Raw genomic sequence first — 20,951 nt, forward strand, 5'->3', positions numbered from 1 at the left:
TGTTCTTTGAAATAATTCCAAGTGGTCAATGTACTTCCAGTAGTAATATATCCAGAATCAAGTACAGTAATCTAAATGTAATCTAATAATGCCAGATACCCAAGCAGGAAGTGGGGGTAGGGGAGTTGTGTATATATGTGTGTGTGTGTGTGTATGTGCCTATTTAGGTATGTTAGAGTGAATTTCTTCATTATTGTGTCCTTGTTTCAGAAAACAAAGTAAACTGGTACAGAAACATAAAAACGAAATTATTTTAATATTGTTCATCAGAGCCAGATAGGAAATGGAGCAAGAACTAGCTCTTAAAATGATGAAAAGAGCTTTTATTTCCAATAAAAGTATGCTATTTTACATGATTTGCTTGGTTACTATGTACTCCTTTCTCTGTTGGTCCTCAAGTCATTTGAGAGTTTTTTTATTTTTAAATTTGTGCTGTTTCATATTATAAATCTTAAGCAACATTACTATCTATTCATTGTCATCTCAAGTACTATGTAAAATCAATATTCATTCCTTTCTGTATTGTGCAATTCACCCAGATTACTTTTAGCATTAGGCACTGATTTGCATTTTTTCTGGGTTCTATCTTTATTTACTATGTACTCTCTCTGTTGGTCCTCAAATCATTTGGGTTTTTTTTTTAATTTGTGCTGTTTCACATTATAAATCTTAAGGAACATTACTATCTATTCATTGTCTCTTAAGTACTACGTAAAATTAACATCAATATTCATTCCTTTTTGTATTGCGAAATTCATCCAGATTACTTTTAGCATTAGGCACTGATTTGCATTTTTCTGGGTTCTATCTTTGATGTCATTCCAAAACCTACAAGTTTTCTGGTCTGACGGAATCTATAATGATTATTTGGTTAAGCCACAAGATTTATTGCACCTACAGGCTTAAGCAGCAAATAAAAACCAGAGTCGAATAGAGAACAAAGTTCAGGGTATTCTTGTATTTCTCTGAGCAATGATAAGCCATATCATTAGATACCTCACACAGTCTATAGCAAAGCCCATCAGTGAACAGGGTAATCTAGAAATGTTTATTAGCATTTATTTTTGTTTTAGGTTTAGTATATTTAGCAATACAGAGGAAGGACATGGATATCGTGTTACTTTATTTCCCTTATGTACCTAACAAAGTTTCCCATAATTTCTTTGGTAATAAGGAAGAGTAATACATATGGCTAAAATATGCTGATCAATAATTATGACTTGAAGAGTGATGTCTGATTGCATATGACAGGATTTTGTCTTAGGCCCTTTAACATTCAATATTTATTGTATTCAAATGCAACATTTTGCTTATACCTATAAAAATACATGATAGCCTGATTTTTTTAGTTACAGTGGTAAGCATTCAAAGGTTTTAAGCCATAAACAAATGTAAAGTTTTGAAAGATCACTTTGGCTACTTGGTGAATGACAGATCACCTGATAGACTATTACAATGATCAAGGAAAAGATGATGTCAGCATGGATCAGAGATAAGAAAAGGAAATAAGAACTTGTAGGATTGGCAGTGGGACCTACAGAATATCATTTATGAACTATTCATCAGGTGCAAGATACCAGGTGGATATTTGTGCTATGTACTGAGACGAGGAAGGCACTTATGTTTGTATGTGTGTTGGGAGGAAACAGACCTATGAACAAAAACCAGTAGTAATGTTTTGGAATTGTAAACTATGAATGAATGCCTAGGAGATATCAAGATAGAAAAAGTGAATGGATAATTGGAGAAATGAGGCCAGAGCTCAGGGTCAAGGTCTGGATTATAGAGATTATGTTGTTGAAAGGGCAAGTAAGATGAGGACAGAGATGATGTAGGCAAGATAAAGCTCCCTGGCTTCCCTGGAAAAAAAAAAAAAAAAAAAGAAAAGAAAATTCTTTAATGGAGTGATGGTTGCAGAAGCAATTGGAATTGTCTTCCCTTCACTAGCAGACTACTAGTGGACAACCTCTTTGAGGCAGGGACCAGTTTTATATTTCTATTCTCATTTATTTATCTTTCATATTTGCATAGGCCATATTCCCCACCACCAAATGTTCATATATGTTCAGTTTTTTAAAAATTAAGTAAATTGAATGAAGATATACTGCTTAATATATCTTCAAAATATTTGAAAATAACCCTTCTTAAACTGGACACTGCAAACTACAAAGTTATTCTTCAATCACTAAATTTGTTTCTAACTCATTTTGTTCTCTTATAACCAAGAAGAACCAATCATTTATTCCCAAAACAATAAAAGTATATATAATTTACATGCAGCAAACAATTCAACTTGTTACCTCAAAACTTTAAATTGCTTAAAAAAAATTGTAACTATGCTAGGCTGATTTAAACATTTTTGCCTATTCCCTACTTCCACCAAGCATTTGACTTGTTTTTGGAGCCATAGATTCATTTCCATAAATTATCAAGTACCCGTTATGGGCATAATACTTGTGTTAAATATAATATAAACACTTCCTAAATCTACATGGTTAGTTTTTTTCATCCAATGTGCATATGTATGCTTACACATATGCTTATAGAATGCCAGATTGAAAAGTTATATATCTGCACAGAAGCCTTACAAACTATACTGCACCTGTAAATACATATCCATAAACATAAAATTTTTAAACTAATAGTTAAAGTCTCAGACAACTACTCAACTGTATTTCTGAATCTCAAATGTTAAGAGAATCTAGAAAAGCTGACGTCAAAAGACTTATTTCAACAACTGAACTTGCACTGTATGTGTTCTTGAATGAGTATAAATAAATTCTCATTTATCATTTTTTGCTGAGTTCACATTTATATAGGATGAGAAATTGCATTTCCAACAGTGTTCCCATTCACCACTGTTTAGAGCAGCTTCCTGATTGGCTGGGAAACCAACATTTTCTTCAATACTTATTCTTTGGCTGAGCAGAGATTATGAATAAAAAAAAGAGAAATATAACAGTGATCACTTTTAATATCCTAAGTGAAAAAACAAGTAATTCACAAAAGAGGAAAATGAAGTTGGGATGGGAAGAGAACAGTGATATAAATTTGTTTGAGATGAGAAATGAAATCAAGAATTAAAAATAGAATTACATTTTCTATTTGGCAATACACAAACAACACTAAGTGCACTTCATAAATTTTACTATTGTTGCTCTAAGTGATATTACCATAAATCACATTAGTAGCATATATGGCATCTTTAAAAGCAAAAAGATTGAGAGTGTCAATAACAGCTCCGTTATCTCTGAAGAAAATGGAAGAGAAATTATCACAAGCTTTTACTGTGTCTAAAAGTCCAGTTCTAAGGCCCCCAATCTTTGCTGTCTCTCTCCCTCTGCCTTCAGCACAATATACAGCATCACTTTGCTAGCAATATATTATTAGAAAAATTGTTCACTGTTGCTCTTGATTCTTTCTTACCTGATGTGCAAGAGGAGATGGCTGTTTACCTCTTCTTTCATCTCGAATAGGAAAAAGCGACTTAAGCAGCTTTGGCATCTGTGGCACAAAGGATTTTACTGGATTCAAGTAGGAGGCTGCTAGGCTACTAAGTCCTGTAAATGTTAAAAGGAAAAAAAAGATAAAACAAAAACAATAAAATAAGTATTGTCTTTTTAGTAAATTTGCCAAATACCAAGTTAGCAAGTCTAACAATATGAATTTAAAAAGGTAACCCTAAAAAATTAATATAGGAAAAACATAATATTGTAGTCATTGTCAAACAATGTAAAGATTAGATTTTAATTTTTAAATCATACAGCTAATGACAAGCATGAATAGCTTTCCAGCTAGACTTAACACTTTTTGAAATCAGGGGCTACATATTCAAGAATAATTTTTCATAACTACTTACTGAATGAAGATGATAAAACCAACCTAAGGAAGATAGGTAGCTTTATGTTGTTTTTACAGGAGAGAGATAGATGTCTGTGATAGCTTTGAGCTATGCACCTGTTAATCTTAATACACTCAGTGGCTATGAATACTTGTAAATAGAACCTTTTGATGAGGTAACTTCCCTTAGGGTGTGACCCAACTAACTCAGGATGGGTCTTAATCTTATTACTAAAAGCATTACAAGAAAGGTTTGACAGATAAAGAAAGAAAAAAGAGACGGTCAAAAGCTGGAAGAGAAAGAAGAAACCAAGAGAGGTTGCCAGGTATACAATCATGAAATAAAAGCCAAGGGCCAAGGATTGCTGGCAGTCAGTCCCAGAATGCCAGTCTTCTGGGAGAAAGCATCACCTTGATGATGCCTTGATTTTGGATTTCTCTTAGCCTCAAAACCATGAGCCAATAAATTCCCATTGTTTAAGCCAACCCATTGCATGGTATTTGTTTTGACAGCAAGGAAACTAAAACCAACTATGCTCTTACCTGCTGTTAATTACAAAAGCCTGAGCTTAGATCTACTTAAAATTAGGCCTAAGAGTCACCTCCAAGAGAACCTCTTCTGTTGCTCAGATGTGGCCTCTCCCTCCAGCCAACACAACAAGCAAACTTACCACCCTCTCCCTCTCTATGTGGGACATGACTCCCAGGCATGTGGACCTTCCTGGCAACGTGGGACAGAAATCCTAGAATGAGCTGAGACTTCAGCATCAAGGGATTGAGAAAACCTTCTCGACCAAAAGGGGGAAGAGCGAAATGAGACAAAATAAAGTGTCAATGGCTGAAAGACTCCAAACAGAGTTGAGAGGTTATCCTGGAGGTTATTCTTACACATTAAATAGATATCACCTTTTTAGTTAAGGTGTAACAGAAAGGCTGGAGGGAACTGCCTGAAAGTGTAGAGCTGTGTTCCAGTAGCCATGTTTCTTGAAGATGATTGTATAATGATATAGCTTTTGCAGTGTGACTGTGTGATTGTGAAAACCTTGTGTCTGATGCTTCTTTTATCTATCTTATGGACAGACGAGTAAAACATATGGATTAAAAATAAATAAATAATAGGGGGGAATGTGCTGGTTTGAAATGATGTATGTACCCTAGAAAAGCCATGTTTTAATCCTAATTCCATTTTGTGAAGGTAGCCATTTCTTCTAATCCCTATTCAGTATTGTATGTTTGAAACTGTAATTAGATCATTTCCCTGATTTAACCAAGAGTGGTTGTTAAACTGGATTAGGTAGAGGCGTGTCTCCATCCATTTGAATGGGTCTTGATTAGTTTCTGAAGTCTTATAAAAGAGGAAACATTTTGGAGATTGAGAGATTCAGAGAGAGCAGAGCAGAATGACCTAGCCACGAGAAGCAGAGTCTACCAGCTAGTGACCTTTGGAGAAGAAGAAGGAAAATGCCTCCCAGGGAGCTTCATGAAACAGGAAGCCATAAGAAGAAGCCAGCAGATGACGCTGTGTTCACCATGTGCCCTTCCAGATGAGAGAAGAACCCTGAACTTCATCAGCCTTCTTGAACCAAGGTATTTTTCTCTGGGTGCCTTTGATTGGACATTACTATAGACTTGCTTTTTGGGAAATTATCTTGGCCTTAGAACTGTAAACTAGCAACTTATTAAATTCCCCTTTTTAAAAGCTTTTCCAATTCTGGCATATTGCATTCCAGAAGCTAGCAAACTAGAACAGATTTTGGTACCAGAGAGTGGGGTGCTGCTGTGGTTTGCAGGTACCAAACATGCTGGAACAGCTTTTTAAATGGATAAGGAAAAAATATGGAAGAGTTGTAAGAAGCCTGATAGAGAAGGCCTAGACTGCTTTGAAGAGACTGTCAGTAGAAACATCGACTCTAAAGATACTTCTGACCAGGCTCTAGACAGAAATGAGGCATGTGCTATTGCAGACTGAAAGGAATCCTTGTTTTAAAATAGCAGATAATCTGGCAAAATTGACTAGTGGCTTTGGATGGAAGGCAGATTTTAAAAGCCATGCACTGGATATTTAGTGGAAGAGATCTCCAAATTAAATATCGGAAGTGCAGCCTGGTTTCTCCTCGCAGCTTATAGTGAAATGTGACAGGAAAGAGATAAACTGAGAACTGAACTCTTGGATACAAAGAAACCAGGAATTGAATCTTTGGAAAATTCTGGGCCTCCAGGAAGGGAGACCCCAGAGAATAGTGCCCCACGTGAAGATTTGGCCAAATGCGGAACCAACCTGCCATTTCAGAGAAAGCTTTCAGGAAGGATTTGTAGAAACTCCTTATGTCTAATGGGCATGATCCAAGGCTACTGCATAGAAAGCCAACAAGAGTGCTGTGGGACCTGTATAAAAAGAACCGCTGCCAGTCTGGACTGGGGGGTTCAGAGAAGGGACACATTGGAGGAAAAATAACTTCATAGACATGGAGGCTGAGGTCTGAAGTCAAGAAGCCTTGGGCCAGGAGAGTAGACCCACCCAAGCCCATGGAGAGGATGTTTGCCCCAAAGGCAGAGGATGGGCCTTTCATCTCATTGCAGTAGAAAAGTCATGCCACCTCAAGGCCTTGGAGAGGGTGAAGCACATTCCTTGGGGTTTGGGGAGAGCCTGGGTACCACCACATGGAGGAGATGAGCTTGTGCTGCAGAGATGGCAGAGAGTCCAGGTGCAGCCCCAATGCTTGGAGAGGGTGGAGTCAAGAAAAAGGTGGTCTCCCCAATGTCCCCCAAAGTTGCATTCAAAGAGAAGCAGGCTTCTGTGTAGGCCTTTGGAAAAGGTGGAAATGCCATGTTCAAAAGCCCTAGAGATAAATGACTCTCAGACTTTGAAATCTAATGGACTCTGTCCTGTGGGTTTTTGAAACTGTATGGGTCCAGTGACCCCTGTGTTCTTTCCTTCCTATGGAAATGGTATATGTATCCTATCAATGTTTCTCCTTTGTATGTTGGCAGCAAATGACTTGTCTTGGGTTTTCACAGGTCCAAAGTCCAAGGATAATTTTGCCTTAGAACAGACCATGCTTGTAATTAACTGAGATTTTGTACTGGTTTTAACCTTGTATTGTATTTGCAATGTTACTGAAATGGTTTAAGGTTCTCTGATATTGTTATGGAATGAATATATTTTGTATACGGGGAAAAATATCTTTTTTAGGGTCCAGAGGGTAGAATGTGCTGGTTTGAAATGATGTATGTACCCTAGAAATGCCATGTTTTAATCCTAATGCCATTTTGTAAAGGCGGCCATTTCTTCTAATCCCTATTCAGTACTGTATGCTTGAAACTGTAATTAGATCATCTTCCTAGAGATATGATTTAATCAAGAGCGGTTGTTAAGCTGGATCAGGTAGAGGCATGTCTTCACCCATTTGAGTGGGTCTTGATTAGTTTCTGAAGTCCTATAAAAGAGGAAACATATTGAAGAATGAGAGAGCAGAGCAGAATGACATAGCCATGAGAAGAAGGGTCCAGTAACCTTTGGAGATGCTTGAACTTTGGCAAGCTCTGGCCTATCTGTTGCTATGAGGACATTTCATGGACTTAAATCATGATCACGTTGGCTGCATCCACAGCTGACTGCATCTGTAATCAGCTAAGGGGAGTGTCTCTGCAATGAGTGATGCTTAATTTAATCATCAGAAGGTTTTTAAGGAGGGTTCAGAAGAGATTGTCACTCTTCTGCTTCAGCCTGAGAGCCTCTCCTGTGGAGTTCGTCCAGACCCTTCATCAAAGACATGAGCTTCACAAACTGCCCTACGGATTTTGGACTCTTCCATTCCCATGGTTGCCCAGCCAGCCTCTTCTAAGAGTTCGTTGAGGACCTTCATCAGAGTTTCAGCTTGCGGCCTGCCCTACAGACCTTGGACTCTACATTCCCACAGTTACATGAGACACCTTTATAAATTTTATATCTATAGATATCTCTTGCTGATTCTGTTTCTCTAGAGAACCCTAGCTAAAACAGGAGGTAATGCTTAAATTGTACAAAGTATATATTTAGGGTGATAGAAAGTTTTGGTAATGGATCATGGTGATGGCAGCACAACACTGTGAACTTAATTAACAGCACTGAATTATATTCATCAATGTTTATAAAAGGGGAAATGTCAGGTTGTATGTAAGTTACTTGAATACAAATCTTTTAAAAAGCCATAGGACTATAGAACAGAGTGAACCCTAATGTAAACCATGGACTATTGTTAGTAGTACAATTATATAAATGCCCTTTCATGACTGTAACAAATATACCATACTAATGCAAGGTGTTAATAACAAGGTAGTATATGGGAACTCTATATTTCATGTATGATTTTCTGGAAACACGCAATTTCTCTACTGAAAAAAAAATTGAGAGGAGAGACCAAACTTGGAAAAGGGGAGTGACTTGGGGTAAGAGTCCCATTTTAGCTCTTTGAACCAAAGGGCTAACCAGTCATAGCATGAGATAGCAAAATCTCCAAGAGAAAACCCACCATCTTTGTAGCCAGAAGAATCAAAAGACAGAGCCTTGAAAAACCACAGCTATAAGGGAGGAGGGGAGGGGGAGTTCCTATAAAGGAAAGAACTAGAGAAGCGAAGCCACATGGTTACCTATAAATTCAGCCCAATTGCCTGGAAGACACCCAAACTATGCATTTGTGAGGCAGGCTCAAAGGAGCTTGCAGTTAAGGCTAAAGAAATAGAACTGGGATTTGACTGCCACTCCCTACAGTCAAAACTGCAGTTTGAATTTCACAAAGTTCATTGTGTGCTAAATGCAAACCATCAACTTTCTTTAGAATCCAGAATGTTTAACTAATTGACAATGTCAAAAGGATAATCCCAAATTTTCAAAATTTAGAGAACCAGAAAAATATGGCACAGTTTTAAGAGAAAAGACTATCATCAAATGAGATCAACCTTTAAATGATTCACATGTTAGAATTAGAATACAAAGATTTTAAAACAGTTATTATACCTATTCTCCATGAAGTAAATGAAAATAGGCTTGTAATGAACAAAAACACAGGAAATCTCTCATCAGAAAAATAGAAACAATAAAAGAGAATGAAACAAGGGTACATGGGTGATTCAGTGGTAGAATGCTGGCCTTACACATGGAAGACCTGGTTTCAGTTCCCAGACCATGCATTCCCCCCCAAAAAAGAGAGAATGAAACAAAAATTCCAGAGCTAAAAAATATAATGCCTGATATTAAAAATTCACTGTATAGGTATAAGATACAATGGAATATTATGCAGCAGTAGATGAAATAACATTCTGAAGCACATGACAGGATGGATGAGCCTTGAGGACATAATGCTGAGTGAAATAAGTCAGGCGCAAAAGGATAGATACTGTTTGATCCCACTTTTATGATCATGGTAAAGGTAAAATCAGAGCTTATGATATAGAATACAGGGGACATAGAAGTTAGAGATGGCTGAACAGTTAGCTAATGAGGTTGAACTCAAATGTAAGGGAATAGATAGAAGTGAAGATGGTTTCCTAGTGGGTCTATAAGTAATATTACCATATCGAAGGTGAACATGATTGAAAAAGGCTGTACAGACATTTGTGTCCCAATGATTAGCACTACAAATATAAACAAGTTCTTGCATGAACTAAAAAAAAAAAATTCACTGTACAAGCATAAAAATGGAAGAGAGCAAAGAATACAGTCATTGAACTTGAAAATAATCAACAAGTGTATCCAATCTGAAGAAGAATGAGATAAAAGATTAAGGATAAAAACAACAGAACCTCATGGATCAGCAGGAAAATGTCAAAAGAGCTAACACACTTGGAGTCCCAGAAGGAGATGAAAGAGAATAGAGTAAAAAATAGTTTGATAAATAACTTGAAAAAAATAATATCTAAAAACTTTCTAATTTGATGAAAGAAGCTCAGCGAAACTCAGAACGAAAAAGAAGTAAAACACCATACATACATAATAGATAATATGCTGAAAAACAAAGATAGAGACTAATATTGAAAGCACACAAAGGAAAACCAGACTTTAAATGCAAAGAAAGGATTCAAATTACAATGGACTTCTCATTAGACACGACGGAGGCCAGAGACAGTGAGACAACATCTTGAAGTGTCAAAAAGGAAGAAATCACAAAAACTGTGAAGCCAGAATTCTACAGCCAATGATGATATCCTTCAAGAGTAAAGGTAAAATAGTTATTTTTTTAAAACTTTTTTTATTGTATAGTATAACATATATACAAAACAAAGAAATAAAAAAAAAAAGCAATAGTTTTCAAAGGACTCTTCAAAAATTGGTTAGTTTTTGAAGTATAGATCCCAGAGTTTCTCATGGGCTACCATACAATCCTCTCATATTTTTCCTTCTAGCTGCTCCAGAATATAGGAGGCTAGAGGGCTTAAATACTTTATCATCACAATAGGCTTTTTTTTCCTTCTTCTTTTTGTGAACAATAACACACACACAAAAAAGTTATAAATTTCCAAGCACAGCACCACAATTAATTGTAGAACATAAAATAGCTATTTTTTATAACAGATTTTTCAGGAATTCATCACCAGGGGAATATCACTACAAAATATGCTAAAAGAAGTTAAGCTTGGATTTTGAGAAATGAAGAACAATACAAATAAGTACCTGGGTAAATATAAAATAATTATTCCCCTCTTACATTCTTTAAAATATATGTTCCAAATGCAAATTGTTACACTGCTCACTGGGGATTATAAATGCAATACATAAGACAACTATAAAATAAAAGAACCAGGGGGTGGGCAACAGTGATTCCTGCCATGCTGGAGACCCAGGTTCATTTCCCAGTGCCTGCCCGTGTTTAAAAAAAAAAAAAAGATAAAAGAAGCAGGCATTGATAAATGGGCCTGTATATTACACTGTATAGTTATCTATACAACTATAGACTATACTACTGTATAGTATAATATTAATATAGTATAAATATAATATAGACTATATTACTGTATAGTGTAATATTTCCATATTTTACATAAAATAGTACAATATTAACTCTAGGTACACTGTGAAAAGTTAAGGATGTGCACTACAACCATGACAGCAACCACAAAAAACAGTAAAACAAGGAGATACTATAATTCTAGGAAATAAATTAAAACTGTCCTAGAAAAGTCAAATAATATAAAAGAAGGTAAAAACAGAGAAGAGAGAAGGAAAATGAAGGAAAACAAGAAATAAAATAAATTTAACATGAATAAATAACCAGAAGAATATTATGTAAATGCTATGAAAAAAAAATTACTGACAATCTAGAGTTCTATACCTAGTTAAACTAACATTTTGAAGTTAGGATGAATCCTAATTAATTAAGGATCTAGGCAAGGATCAATCTAAGGCTACAAATATTATAAAAAATGAGATAATCAGAGATTATATCTCTCCTGAGGGAAGTAAACAAAACCGCTTATAAAATAATCTTAGCTCTCCCTGACCCCTCAAATTAGACTGGATCTGATCAAGGCTCTAGATCTAATTAACAATTTACAGGAAAAGCAGTAGATAGGTATCACATTTAAACAAACCCATGGGGATGTAATCAGCAAAAAATCAGAATGTACTGTCTAATGTACAAGAACCTGGTTTCCTCATTAAACATACTATGAGGAAAAAGAATATGGAGGGTAGCATATAGAGTAAAAAGAAACTTAACAGACATAACCAATCTCAACAATATTTGGATCTTCATACAAAATAACCAAAAAATATTTTTGAGACAATTGGGGAAATTTGAACAGTGACTAAATGTTTGATGATATTAAGGATTTATTAATTTTTCCTAGAAGTAAAATGTTGTATTTTGTCAGAGAAATATTTAAAATATTTACAGATGAAATAATATTTTCGATCTGCTCCAATATAATCATGGGAGGCTGTGGAGAAGTGGTTGGAAGTAGAGATAAATAAGAGTGGCCATGAATTGACAATTTTGAAATAGGGGTGTGTGCACCAATTACACTGTCTTCCTTTGTATGTTTTACATTTTCCATAGTAAAAGATTTTTTATACTGACAGCAAAATGAAAACTTTAAAATATAAAGTAAATAAAAGAGTTCACCACTAACAAGCAATTAAAGAACCAATGATTAAACCCAGAAGAAGTAGGATACAAGAAATAATTATTATAAGAATAACTAACAGTGCTGAATTGCCACATTGTGAATGTGGGTAGAAAGGGAAAGTTTAGAGTCATGTATGTCGCCAGAAGGAAAACTGGAGGTGAAAACATAGGAATGAATAACACACTGAATCCTGTGATGGACAATGCCTGTGGGTAATTCTACAAATATTTTTTTAAAAGTAATTTCATGAACAAGAACAAATGTATAACACTATTAGAAGGAGTTAATAATAGAGGAGTTTACGGGGAAAAACTGTACCCTTGCAAACTATGGATTATAGTTAACAGTAATATTTTAATACTCTTTCATCAACAGTAACAAATGTACTACAGCAACACAATGGGTCAGTAATAGGGAGGGATAAGGGTTATTGGAAGATTTGCGTTTTCTTGTTTATTTTTATTTCTTTTCTGGAGAATGAAAATGTTCTAAAATTGATCATAGGATTGAATACACAACTATGTGATAACACTGTGAGCCAGTGATTATATACATCAGATGGTTTCTTTGGTGATCTCAACAAAACTGCATTTAAAAAAAGCAAAACAAAACAACAATGTAAATCAAATAACCCTTGATTTTAAAATTTAAAAAGAGAGAGAAAAAGGAAAGCAACAACAACTTTAAAGAAAACAACGAGTTTCAGCCTTAGATATCTCCAAGAGAAGTGTCCAAGTGGTATCAAGAACATGGTGACATTAAGAAATCCCCAGGAAAAGTCTCAACCTCAGAATCAACAAATAAAAAGACAAAATACATTTGCTTAGAACTCTGGAGGGCAATACAGATTGGAGAAGGACTCTACAAAAGCTAAATCAAAACATAAGGAAGAGATTTTCCTCCTACAGCCACCAGTCCAGAACCCACCTCCTCGCTGAGATATGTGCAGCTTGGCTGTTGCACAGAGGCATCATGACCAGGTTCCTCTGGCCAAGGATACAGAATATAAGAGCCGCTCACAGCAGTGAATAAGAATCCCATGCATATGCAGGCACAGGTTCCCAAGTCCACAAAGGCCCAGGGTGAAACACAAGCCACTGAAGAGTACCGCATACAAAAGGGCATCCCAAAAGGTTAAAAAAAGACAGAGAGAAACACACACACCATGGCAGAAGCTGTTAGCAAGAGGTGCACTCACTCAATTCAGTCAATATTCACTGGACTACCTAAATTCAAAACAGACCTTTGTGGATTGACCCATCTTTCTGGATTGATCCTATCTGGGACCCTAAGGTGGGATAACCTAACAGGGAAGAAACCTAAGGCAGAAAAGCATCACAGAAAGAAAGAAAAAAAAGGGGTGGTGGGGGTGGTGAGGGCTGGTAGACTAACTGCTGTAAGAAAGGATGGGTCCCAGAGCTGAAAAGTATGGGGAAAAAGGGACACTAAGTGAGGGAGAAAACAAATTTTAGCAACTGGGGAGAAAATTCTGCACAAAAACAAACAGAACAGATAGATATTTCCAGAGAAGGAACAAAGGAAAAGGAAGCTTTCCCCTGGAGGTGAAATAAATGTGCAAAAAGTGCAATCCTAAAAACTGTACTGCACATAAGGGCAATAATCAGATGTAGAACTGAGAAAATCTGAGGAGTTAAACATGGATGACTGACTCTAAAGGTCCTTAGTAAATTGGACCAAACATCAAAGAAGAACCTTAACACAAAGCCAATATAGAGCTAAAGGATATTTAGAATACAACATGCAGGTATAAAGAAGCATTTAAAAGTTTTAAAAGAAACAATAGAGATTATGGGGATGAAAGACACAATAGTAGAGATTAAAAATATACTAAAGTGGCTTGGCTGCTGGCAGTGCATCAGGCTGAGCAGCTGTCTCCTCTGCCTTGCATACCCACACTGAGTGCTTTCCTGGAGTTTCAGGGCACATTTCTACCCTTGCCACTACCTCCTCTGCTTGGGTGGCTCCAAAGCCCTGAATACATCCTAGTTTGTGCTGCTGACTATGAAACCTCAACACCCCAGTGTGGATGACAACATGCGGCTGAGCTAACCTGGTTGGTCTCTAGACAAGAATGAAGTAAAGAAGATCTTAGACAAGTTTTAGAAGAGGAAAGAAATTCAGAAATGGTGCTGACTATGGATTATGGAATGCTCATCTCTTCCACCAAGCTTTCATAAGCTTTAGAAATTTTATTGTGCAGTCTTATTTCCTGGAAGTGGACTTTCGTATTGTTTTGAATGACATTTGTTTTGGTGCAACTTCTGTGGATAATTTATTTCTATGTTTCTTGAGACATGAGAAACAGATATTCTCTATATTGGAATGTAAAGATGATCTATGTAAGATCAGTGACTTATGAGTACTACATAACTGGTACCCGGAAGCCAGAGCCATATAATGGAAGATGATACTCCATCCTGACCTACTAACAGTGGAAGGACTTACCATGTAATCCAGAAATACTTGGCAGTAAAATCTGGAGTGCACTATGGCTCTTTAAAATTACTGGAACATGAGATCTTCAAAAAGAGTAATACTTCTGGTATGCCATGTGACTTTGTGACAGGTGAGGAGTGTGTGACAGTGAAGCCAGGCTGCCCATGCTGCTAGCACTATGGGGATGTATAGTGTCACAACTCCTTGTATAAATGCATTTAAAACTTTCTTCTATTATCTTTTATTATAAAATATATCTATGTGTGTGGTAGTTAGATTCAGTTGTTAACTTGGCCAGGTGAAGTTGTCTAGTTCTGTTGCTGTGGACATGAGCCAATGGTACGTGAACCTCATCTGTTGCTCATTACATCTGCAGTCGGCTAAGAGGAGTGCCTGCTGTAATGAATGATGTTTGATTTAACTGGCTGGTGCTTAAATTAGAGAGTTCAACGTAGCACAGCCCAAGCAGCTCAACATACCTCATCTCAGCACTCAGCTCAGCCCAGGCCTTTGGAGATGCAAAAAGAAATCATCCCAGGAAAAGTTGTTGGAACTCAGAGGCCTGGAGAGAAGGCCAACAGAGACCATCCTGTGCCTTCCCACATTAAGAAAGAACCTCAGTGGAAAGTTAGCTGCCTTTCCTCTGAAGAACTAACAAAATAAATCCCCTTTTATTAAAAGCCAATCGTCTCTGGTGTGTTGCATTCCAGCAGCTAGCAACTAGAACAATGTGAAATATATTTTATTATTATGAAAAAGTTTTTTAAATCATGAAAAGACAACAGCATAACAGACTGCTGTACTAGCACTGCTAATAAATGTCAAACACTCTGTCATGGTTGCTTCTGAACATACACTTCCTTTTTCACTTAAGAGAATGAAAATATCAACAGCAAGTGAAGTTGAACTTTTCTTTGTACCATTTCTCAGTTCAATTCCTCTCCCCTTTTGAGCTTACCGTCATCAGGTATTTGATATAAAACTTTTCCTGTCTCTTTTTATGTCACTGATATATATTACCTATAACATTATAGGTTGCTGTTTTTTAAGCAATTTATATAATCATCATATTGTATGTATTGTTCTGCAACTTGCTTTTTTACTCCGGTTTTAGTCTGCTAAAGCTACCAGAATGCAACACACCAATGATGGATCCACTTTTAATAAAAGGGGATTTATTTAATTGAAAATCTATAGTTCTTCAGAGGAAAGGCAGCTGACTTTCATCTGAGATTCACTATTACATGGGCAGGCACACAACAACATCTGCTGGCCTTTTCTCTTGGATTCTGGGTTCCAACAGCTTTCCCTGAGGCAATTCCTTTCTGCATCTCCAAATGACTGGGCTCAAGTGCAAGTGCTGACATGAGGTATGCTGAGCTGCTTGGGCTGTGTTGAGCTGAGCTCTCTTCTGACCTCTCCTTTTTAAGCCTCCAGCTAATTAAATTAAACATCACTCATTGAGGAAGGCATTCCCTTTAGCCGACTGTAAATGTAATCAGCCACAGATGAATTTCACATGATTGTTCACAGCAAAAGACCCAGGCACCACCAGCTGGCCAAGTTGACCTGAACCTAACTACCACAACTCCATACAACATATTTTTAGATCTAATTCTACTGATACACATGGATCATGTTTATTTAATCAAACTGTTACATAGTATTCCACTTTATGACTAAAATCATTCATTCCTTATTAAAGAATTTTAAGTTTTAAAAATTTTTTTCACTATTACACACAGTGTTGAAGTGAACTTTTATTTCTAAATAGTTTTGAAAACATTTTAAGTAAAAACTAATTTTTTCCATATATAAGCAAGTTTACCTTCCTTATAAAAAATAAAATAATGAGCAAGCAAAAAGAAGAAACAAACATGATCCCCTAATTCCACCTATCTAGAATCAACACTGTTTACCCTGTGGTGCATATTTTCTAGAATTTTTCTATATTTGTGTTTCTACTGTGCATTCATATACTTATATATGAATTGTGAATACATATATTAAATAAAATAGGAATTATACATTTTTCTTAAATACACTAGGGGCATAAAACAGCAGATTTAAACAGGCAAAAGTAGGAATCAGTGAACTAAAAGACAGGAAAATTGAAATCATGTAGTCAGAAGAACAGATAGAAAGGAATACAAAAAACCAAGCACAGTCTCAAGAATTTGTGTGACAGCATGATGCAGAAAAACATATGCTTCATTGGTGCCACAGAAAGAAAAGAGAAGGGAAAGAAGGCAGAAAGAATATTTGGGGAAATAATAGGCAAAAGTTTCTAAACTCTTATGAAAGATACACATATCCAAAAAGCTTACATATAAAATAAATTTAGTTTGAAATGCTAGTGGTAAATGAAAGCAAGGGGTAAGGGGTATGGTATGAATAATCTTTTTTTTCTCTGTTATCGTTTTATTTCTTTTTCTGTTGTCTTTTTATTTCTTTTTCTAAATCGATGCAAATGTTCTAAGAAATGATGAATATGCAACTATGTGATGATATTAAGAATTACTGATTGTATATGTAGAATGGAATGATATCTTAATGTTTTGTTTGTTAATTTTTTTTAATTGATAAAAAAGTTAAATAAATAAATAACAAAAAGCTTATATACTCAAACAGAGTAAATCCTAGCAGATCTAGTTTGAGATGCATACTAGTTGTCAAATGCCAAAGAAAAAGAGAATTCTGAAAGCAGCAAGAGGAAAGCAATTCAAGATATCCTCAATAAGACTAAGTCCTGATTTCTCATCAGAAGCAGAAAGGTAAGAGGGCAGTAGTATGATATACTTAAGGTAATGAAGAGAAAAACTGTCAGTGAAAAATTCTTTATCGAGAAAACCTGTGCTTCAAAACTTAGGGAGAGTTTAATATAGTCACAGATTTTAAAAACTGAATTTTCCAACAAAGACCTGCCCTACAAGAAGAAAAGGAGTTCTGTAAGATGAAAGGAAAAGACAGGAGAGTGGCTTGAGTAGTGGGAAGAAATGAAGATCTTCAGTAAAGGAAGTGAAAAAGTTAAAGGCAAACCCCAATAACATGCAACCTTAATATACAACTCTACTCTTCAACTCATGTAGCAATTATAATACAACTAAACAAGAAAAATGCCCATTGCATGATAATTGACACAAAATATAAAAAGGTAATGTGGGTAAAGACAACATAAAGAGTGGATATTTAGACATATAGCAACAGAGATCATGTATGCTATTGAAGCTAAGTTGGTATCTTTTCAAATTAGTAGGTTACAGATATAGGTTGTATAATACAAGCCCCAGCATGGCCACAGAGAAATTATACAGAAATAAGAGAGAGACAGGAATCAGCATGGCCACAGAGAAATTATACAGAAACAAAAGTGAGACAGGAATCAGTCAGATGCACCACAAAAGATCAACTATACAGAAAAGGGGGTTGCAATAAGGGAAAAGAGGGAAAAAAAAAACAGTGACATAAAAACCAAAGAACAAAATGGCTGAAGTAAGTATTGCCTTTACAGTAATAATACTGAAGGTTTTTATTTTTTTATGATCATTCCGTTCTACATATATAATCAGTAATTCACAATATCATCACATAGTTGCACATTCATCACCACAATCACTTCCCAGAACATTTGCATCAATTCAGAAAAAGAAATAAAAAGACAACAGAAAAAGAAAGAAAATGAAAATAGGAAAAAAAAGATTATACATACCATCCCTCTTACCCCTCCCTTTTATCGATCACCAGCATTTCAAACTAAATTTATTTTAACATTTTCTCCCCCCACCATCCATTTTTATTCCATATGTTCCACTTGTCTGTTCACAAGGAGCATCAGACACAAGAGTTTCACAATCACACAGTCACATTGTGAAAGCTATATCATTATTCAATTACCATCAAGAAACATGGCTACTGGAACACAGCTCCACATTCCCAGGCAGTTCCCTCCCCCATTACATCTTGAATAACAAGGTGATATCTACTTAATGCGCAAGAACAACCTCCAGGATGACCTCTTGACTCTGCCTGGAATCTCTCAGCCACTGACACTTTGTCTCATTTCACTCTTCCCCCCTCCTTGGTCAAGAAGGCCCTCTCAATCCCTTGATACTGAGTCTCAGCTCATTCTACGGTTTTTCTCAATCCGTTGATGCTGAGTCTCAGCTGACTCCAGGATCTCTGTCCCACACTGCCAGGAAGGTCCACACCTCTGGGAATTATGTCCCACCTAGACAGGGGGAGGGCAGCGAGTCTGCTTGTTGTGTTGGCAGGAGAGAGAGGCCACATCCGAGCAACAAAAGAGGCTCTCTTGGGGGTGACTCTCAGGCCCAAATTCTAAGTAAGCGTGACCTATCCTTTGTGGGATTAAATTTCATATGAACAAACCCCAAGACTGGGGGCTCAGCCTATAACTTTGGTTGTCCACACTGCTTATGAGAATATCAAGAATTCAACTTGGGGAAGTTGAATTTTCCCCCGTTCTCACCATTCCCCGAAGGGGACTTTACAAATATTTTCCCACTCACTGATCAAATCACTCTAGATTCATCAGGGCATCACTCTGGACAAACCAACAAAATCTCATGTCTTACCCAAGGTTCCATGTTCAACCAAGCTAGCTACATAAGTTATATTAGGAAATGCACTAGTCAAAATATAAATTTTGTACCAAATAAACATTTTTTGCTTTAGTCTCACACACAAGTTGAAATTTTAAAATATTAATTACCATCTATTTTCAGCACTCTGCAGTAATGACATTCCTTTGTTCTTCCTCATGCAAAAGCATTTTTAAAATTTGTACATTTAGCTACTATAATTATACACTCTAGGCATTCCTAGATTATACCATCTCAATCTTTATCGTCTATCTTTCTTTCTGATTTCATTTATGCCCCCAGCCCTCCTCCCTCTATCATTCTCACATTCAGCTTCATTCAGTATTACTGAAGGTTTTTTATTAAATTACCCAGTCAAAAGAATCAGATTGGTGGGATGATAAAAAAAAAAAAAGCATGATCTTACTCTATGTTGTTTACAAGAGACTCACCTTACATCGAAAGACAAAAATAGACTAAAAGTAAAATGATGGAAAAAGAAATTCCATGCAATAGAAAACAAAGAGCTGGAGAAGCTATATTAATACAGGACAAAAGAAACTTTAAATCTAAAGCTCAACAAGAGACAGGAAAGAACACTAAATATTAATAAAAGGAGCAATCCACCAAGAAGAAATAACAAGGGAAACTAGTAAATATCTTGAGAGAAATGAAAATGTGAACATACTATAGAAAACTTATGGGATGCAGTGAAGGCAGTGCTGAGAGGGAATTTTATGGCCCTAAATGCATGCATTAAAAAAGAAAAACTGGGGCGGTGCAACAGTGGCTCAGTGGCAGAATTCTCACCTGCCATACCAGAGACCTGGGTTCAATTTCTGGTGCCTGCTCATGCCAAAAAAAAAAAGAAAGAGCTAAAAAATCAAAGAACAGCACATGTGGAGGTACTAGAAAAAGAACAGCAAACTAAACCCAAATCAAGCAGAAGGAAAGACATAACAAAAATTAGACTGAAACAAAGAAAGAAAACAAAAAACAATAAGAGAGCATTAACAATAACCAAAAGTTAGTTCTTTGAAAAGACCAATAAAATCGAAATACCCTTAGCTAGACTGACAAAGAAAAAAGGAGAGATGATACAAATGAATAAATCAGAAATGAGGGTGGCCTACAGTGGCTCAGAAGACAGAGTTCACGCCTGCCATGCCAGAGACCCAGGTTCGGTTCCCGGTGCCTGCCCATGCAAAAAATAAACAAATCAGAAATGAGAGGAGGGACATTACTACTGACCCACAGAAATAAAAATGATCATAAGAGGATACTATGAACAACTGTAAACCAATAAATTATATAACATTGATGAAATGAGCAAGTCCCTAGAAATAAACAATGTATACTGACTCAAGAGGAAACAAAAGACCTCAACAGACCAATTACAAGTAAAAAAATTGAATCAGTCTTCAAAAACCTCCCCACAAAGAAAGACTCAGGAACAAATTGCATCACAGGTGAATTCTATCAAACAGTCCAAGAAGAATCAATACTAAAACTGCTCAAATTCATTCAAAAATTGAACAGCAGGATTTATTCCAGGTATGTAAGAGTGACTCAACATAAGAATATCAATTAATGTAATACACCACATAAATAAATGAAGGGGAACAAACACATGATCATCCCATTGATGCAAAAAAGGCATCTGACAAAATCCAGAATCTTTCTTGGTTAAAACACTTCAAAGGACAGGAATAGAAGGAAACTTCCTCAACATGATAAAGGGCACATATGAAGAACCCACAGCTAGCACCATATTTAATGATGAAAGACTGAAAGCTTTCCCTCTAAGACTTGTAACAAGACAAAGATACCCACAGTCACCATTGTTATTCAACATTGTACTGGAAGTTCTAAACTGAGCAGTTAGCAAGAAAAAGAAACAAAAGGCATCCAAATTGGAATGGAAGAATAAAACTTTCACTATGTACAGATGAC

General features: G+C 36.1%; 1 protein-coding gene across 1 annotated transcript in view; it reads right to left on the reverse strand.

The window, feature by feature from the left end:
* Window positions 1-20,951, reverse strand: part of KIF13B (kinesin family member 13B) — a 331,605-nt gene that overhangs the window by 43,655 nt on the left and 266,999 nt on the right. Inside the window, exon 37 of the mRNA XM_077152891.1 lies at window positions 3,427-3,560. Coding sequence (XP_077009006.1) covers window positions 3,427-3,560 — 134 coding nt within the window. The remainder of the gene's footprint in view (window positions 1-3,426; window positions 3,561-20,951) is intronic.

Source organism: Tamandua tetradactyla, chromosome 3 (genome assembly GCF_023851605.1).
Source record: "Tamandua tetradactyla isolate mTamTet1 chromosome 3, mTamTet1.pri, whole genome shotgun sequence".
Classification (NCBI taxonomy): Eukaryota; Metazoa; Chordata; class Mammalia; order Pilosa; family Myrmecophagidae; genus Tamandua; species Tamandua tetradactyla.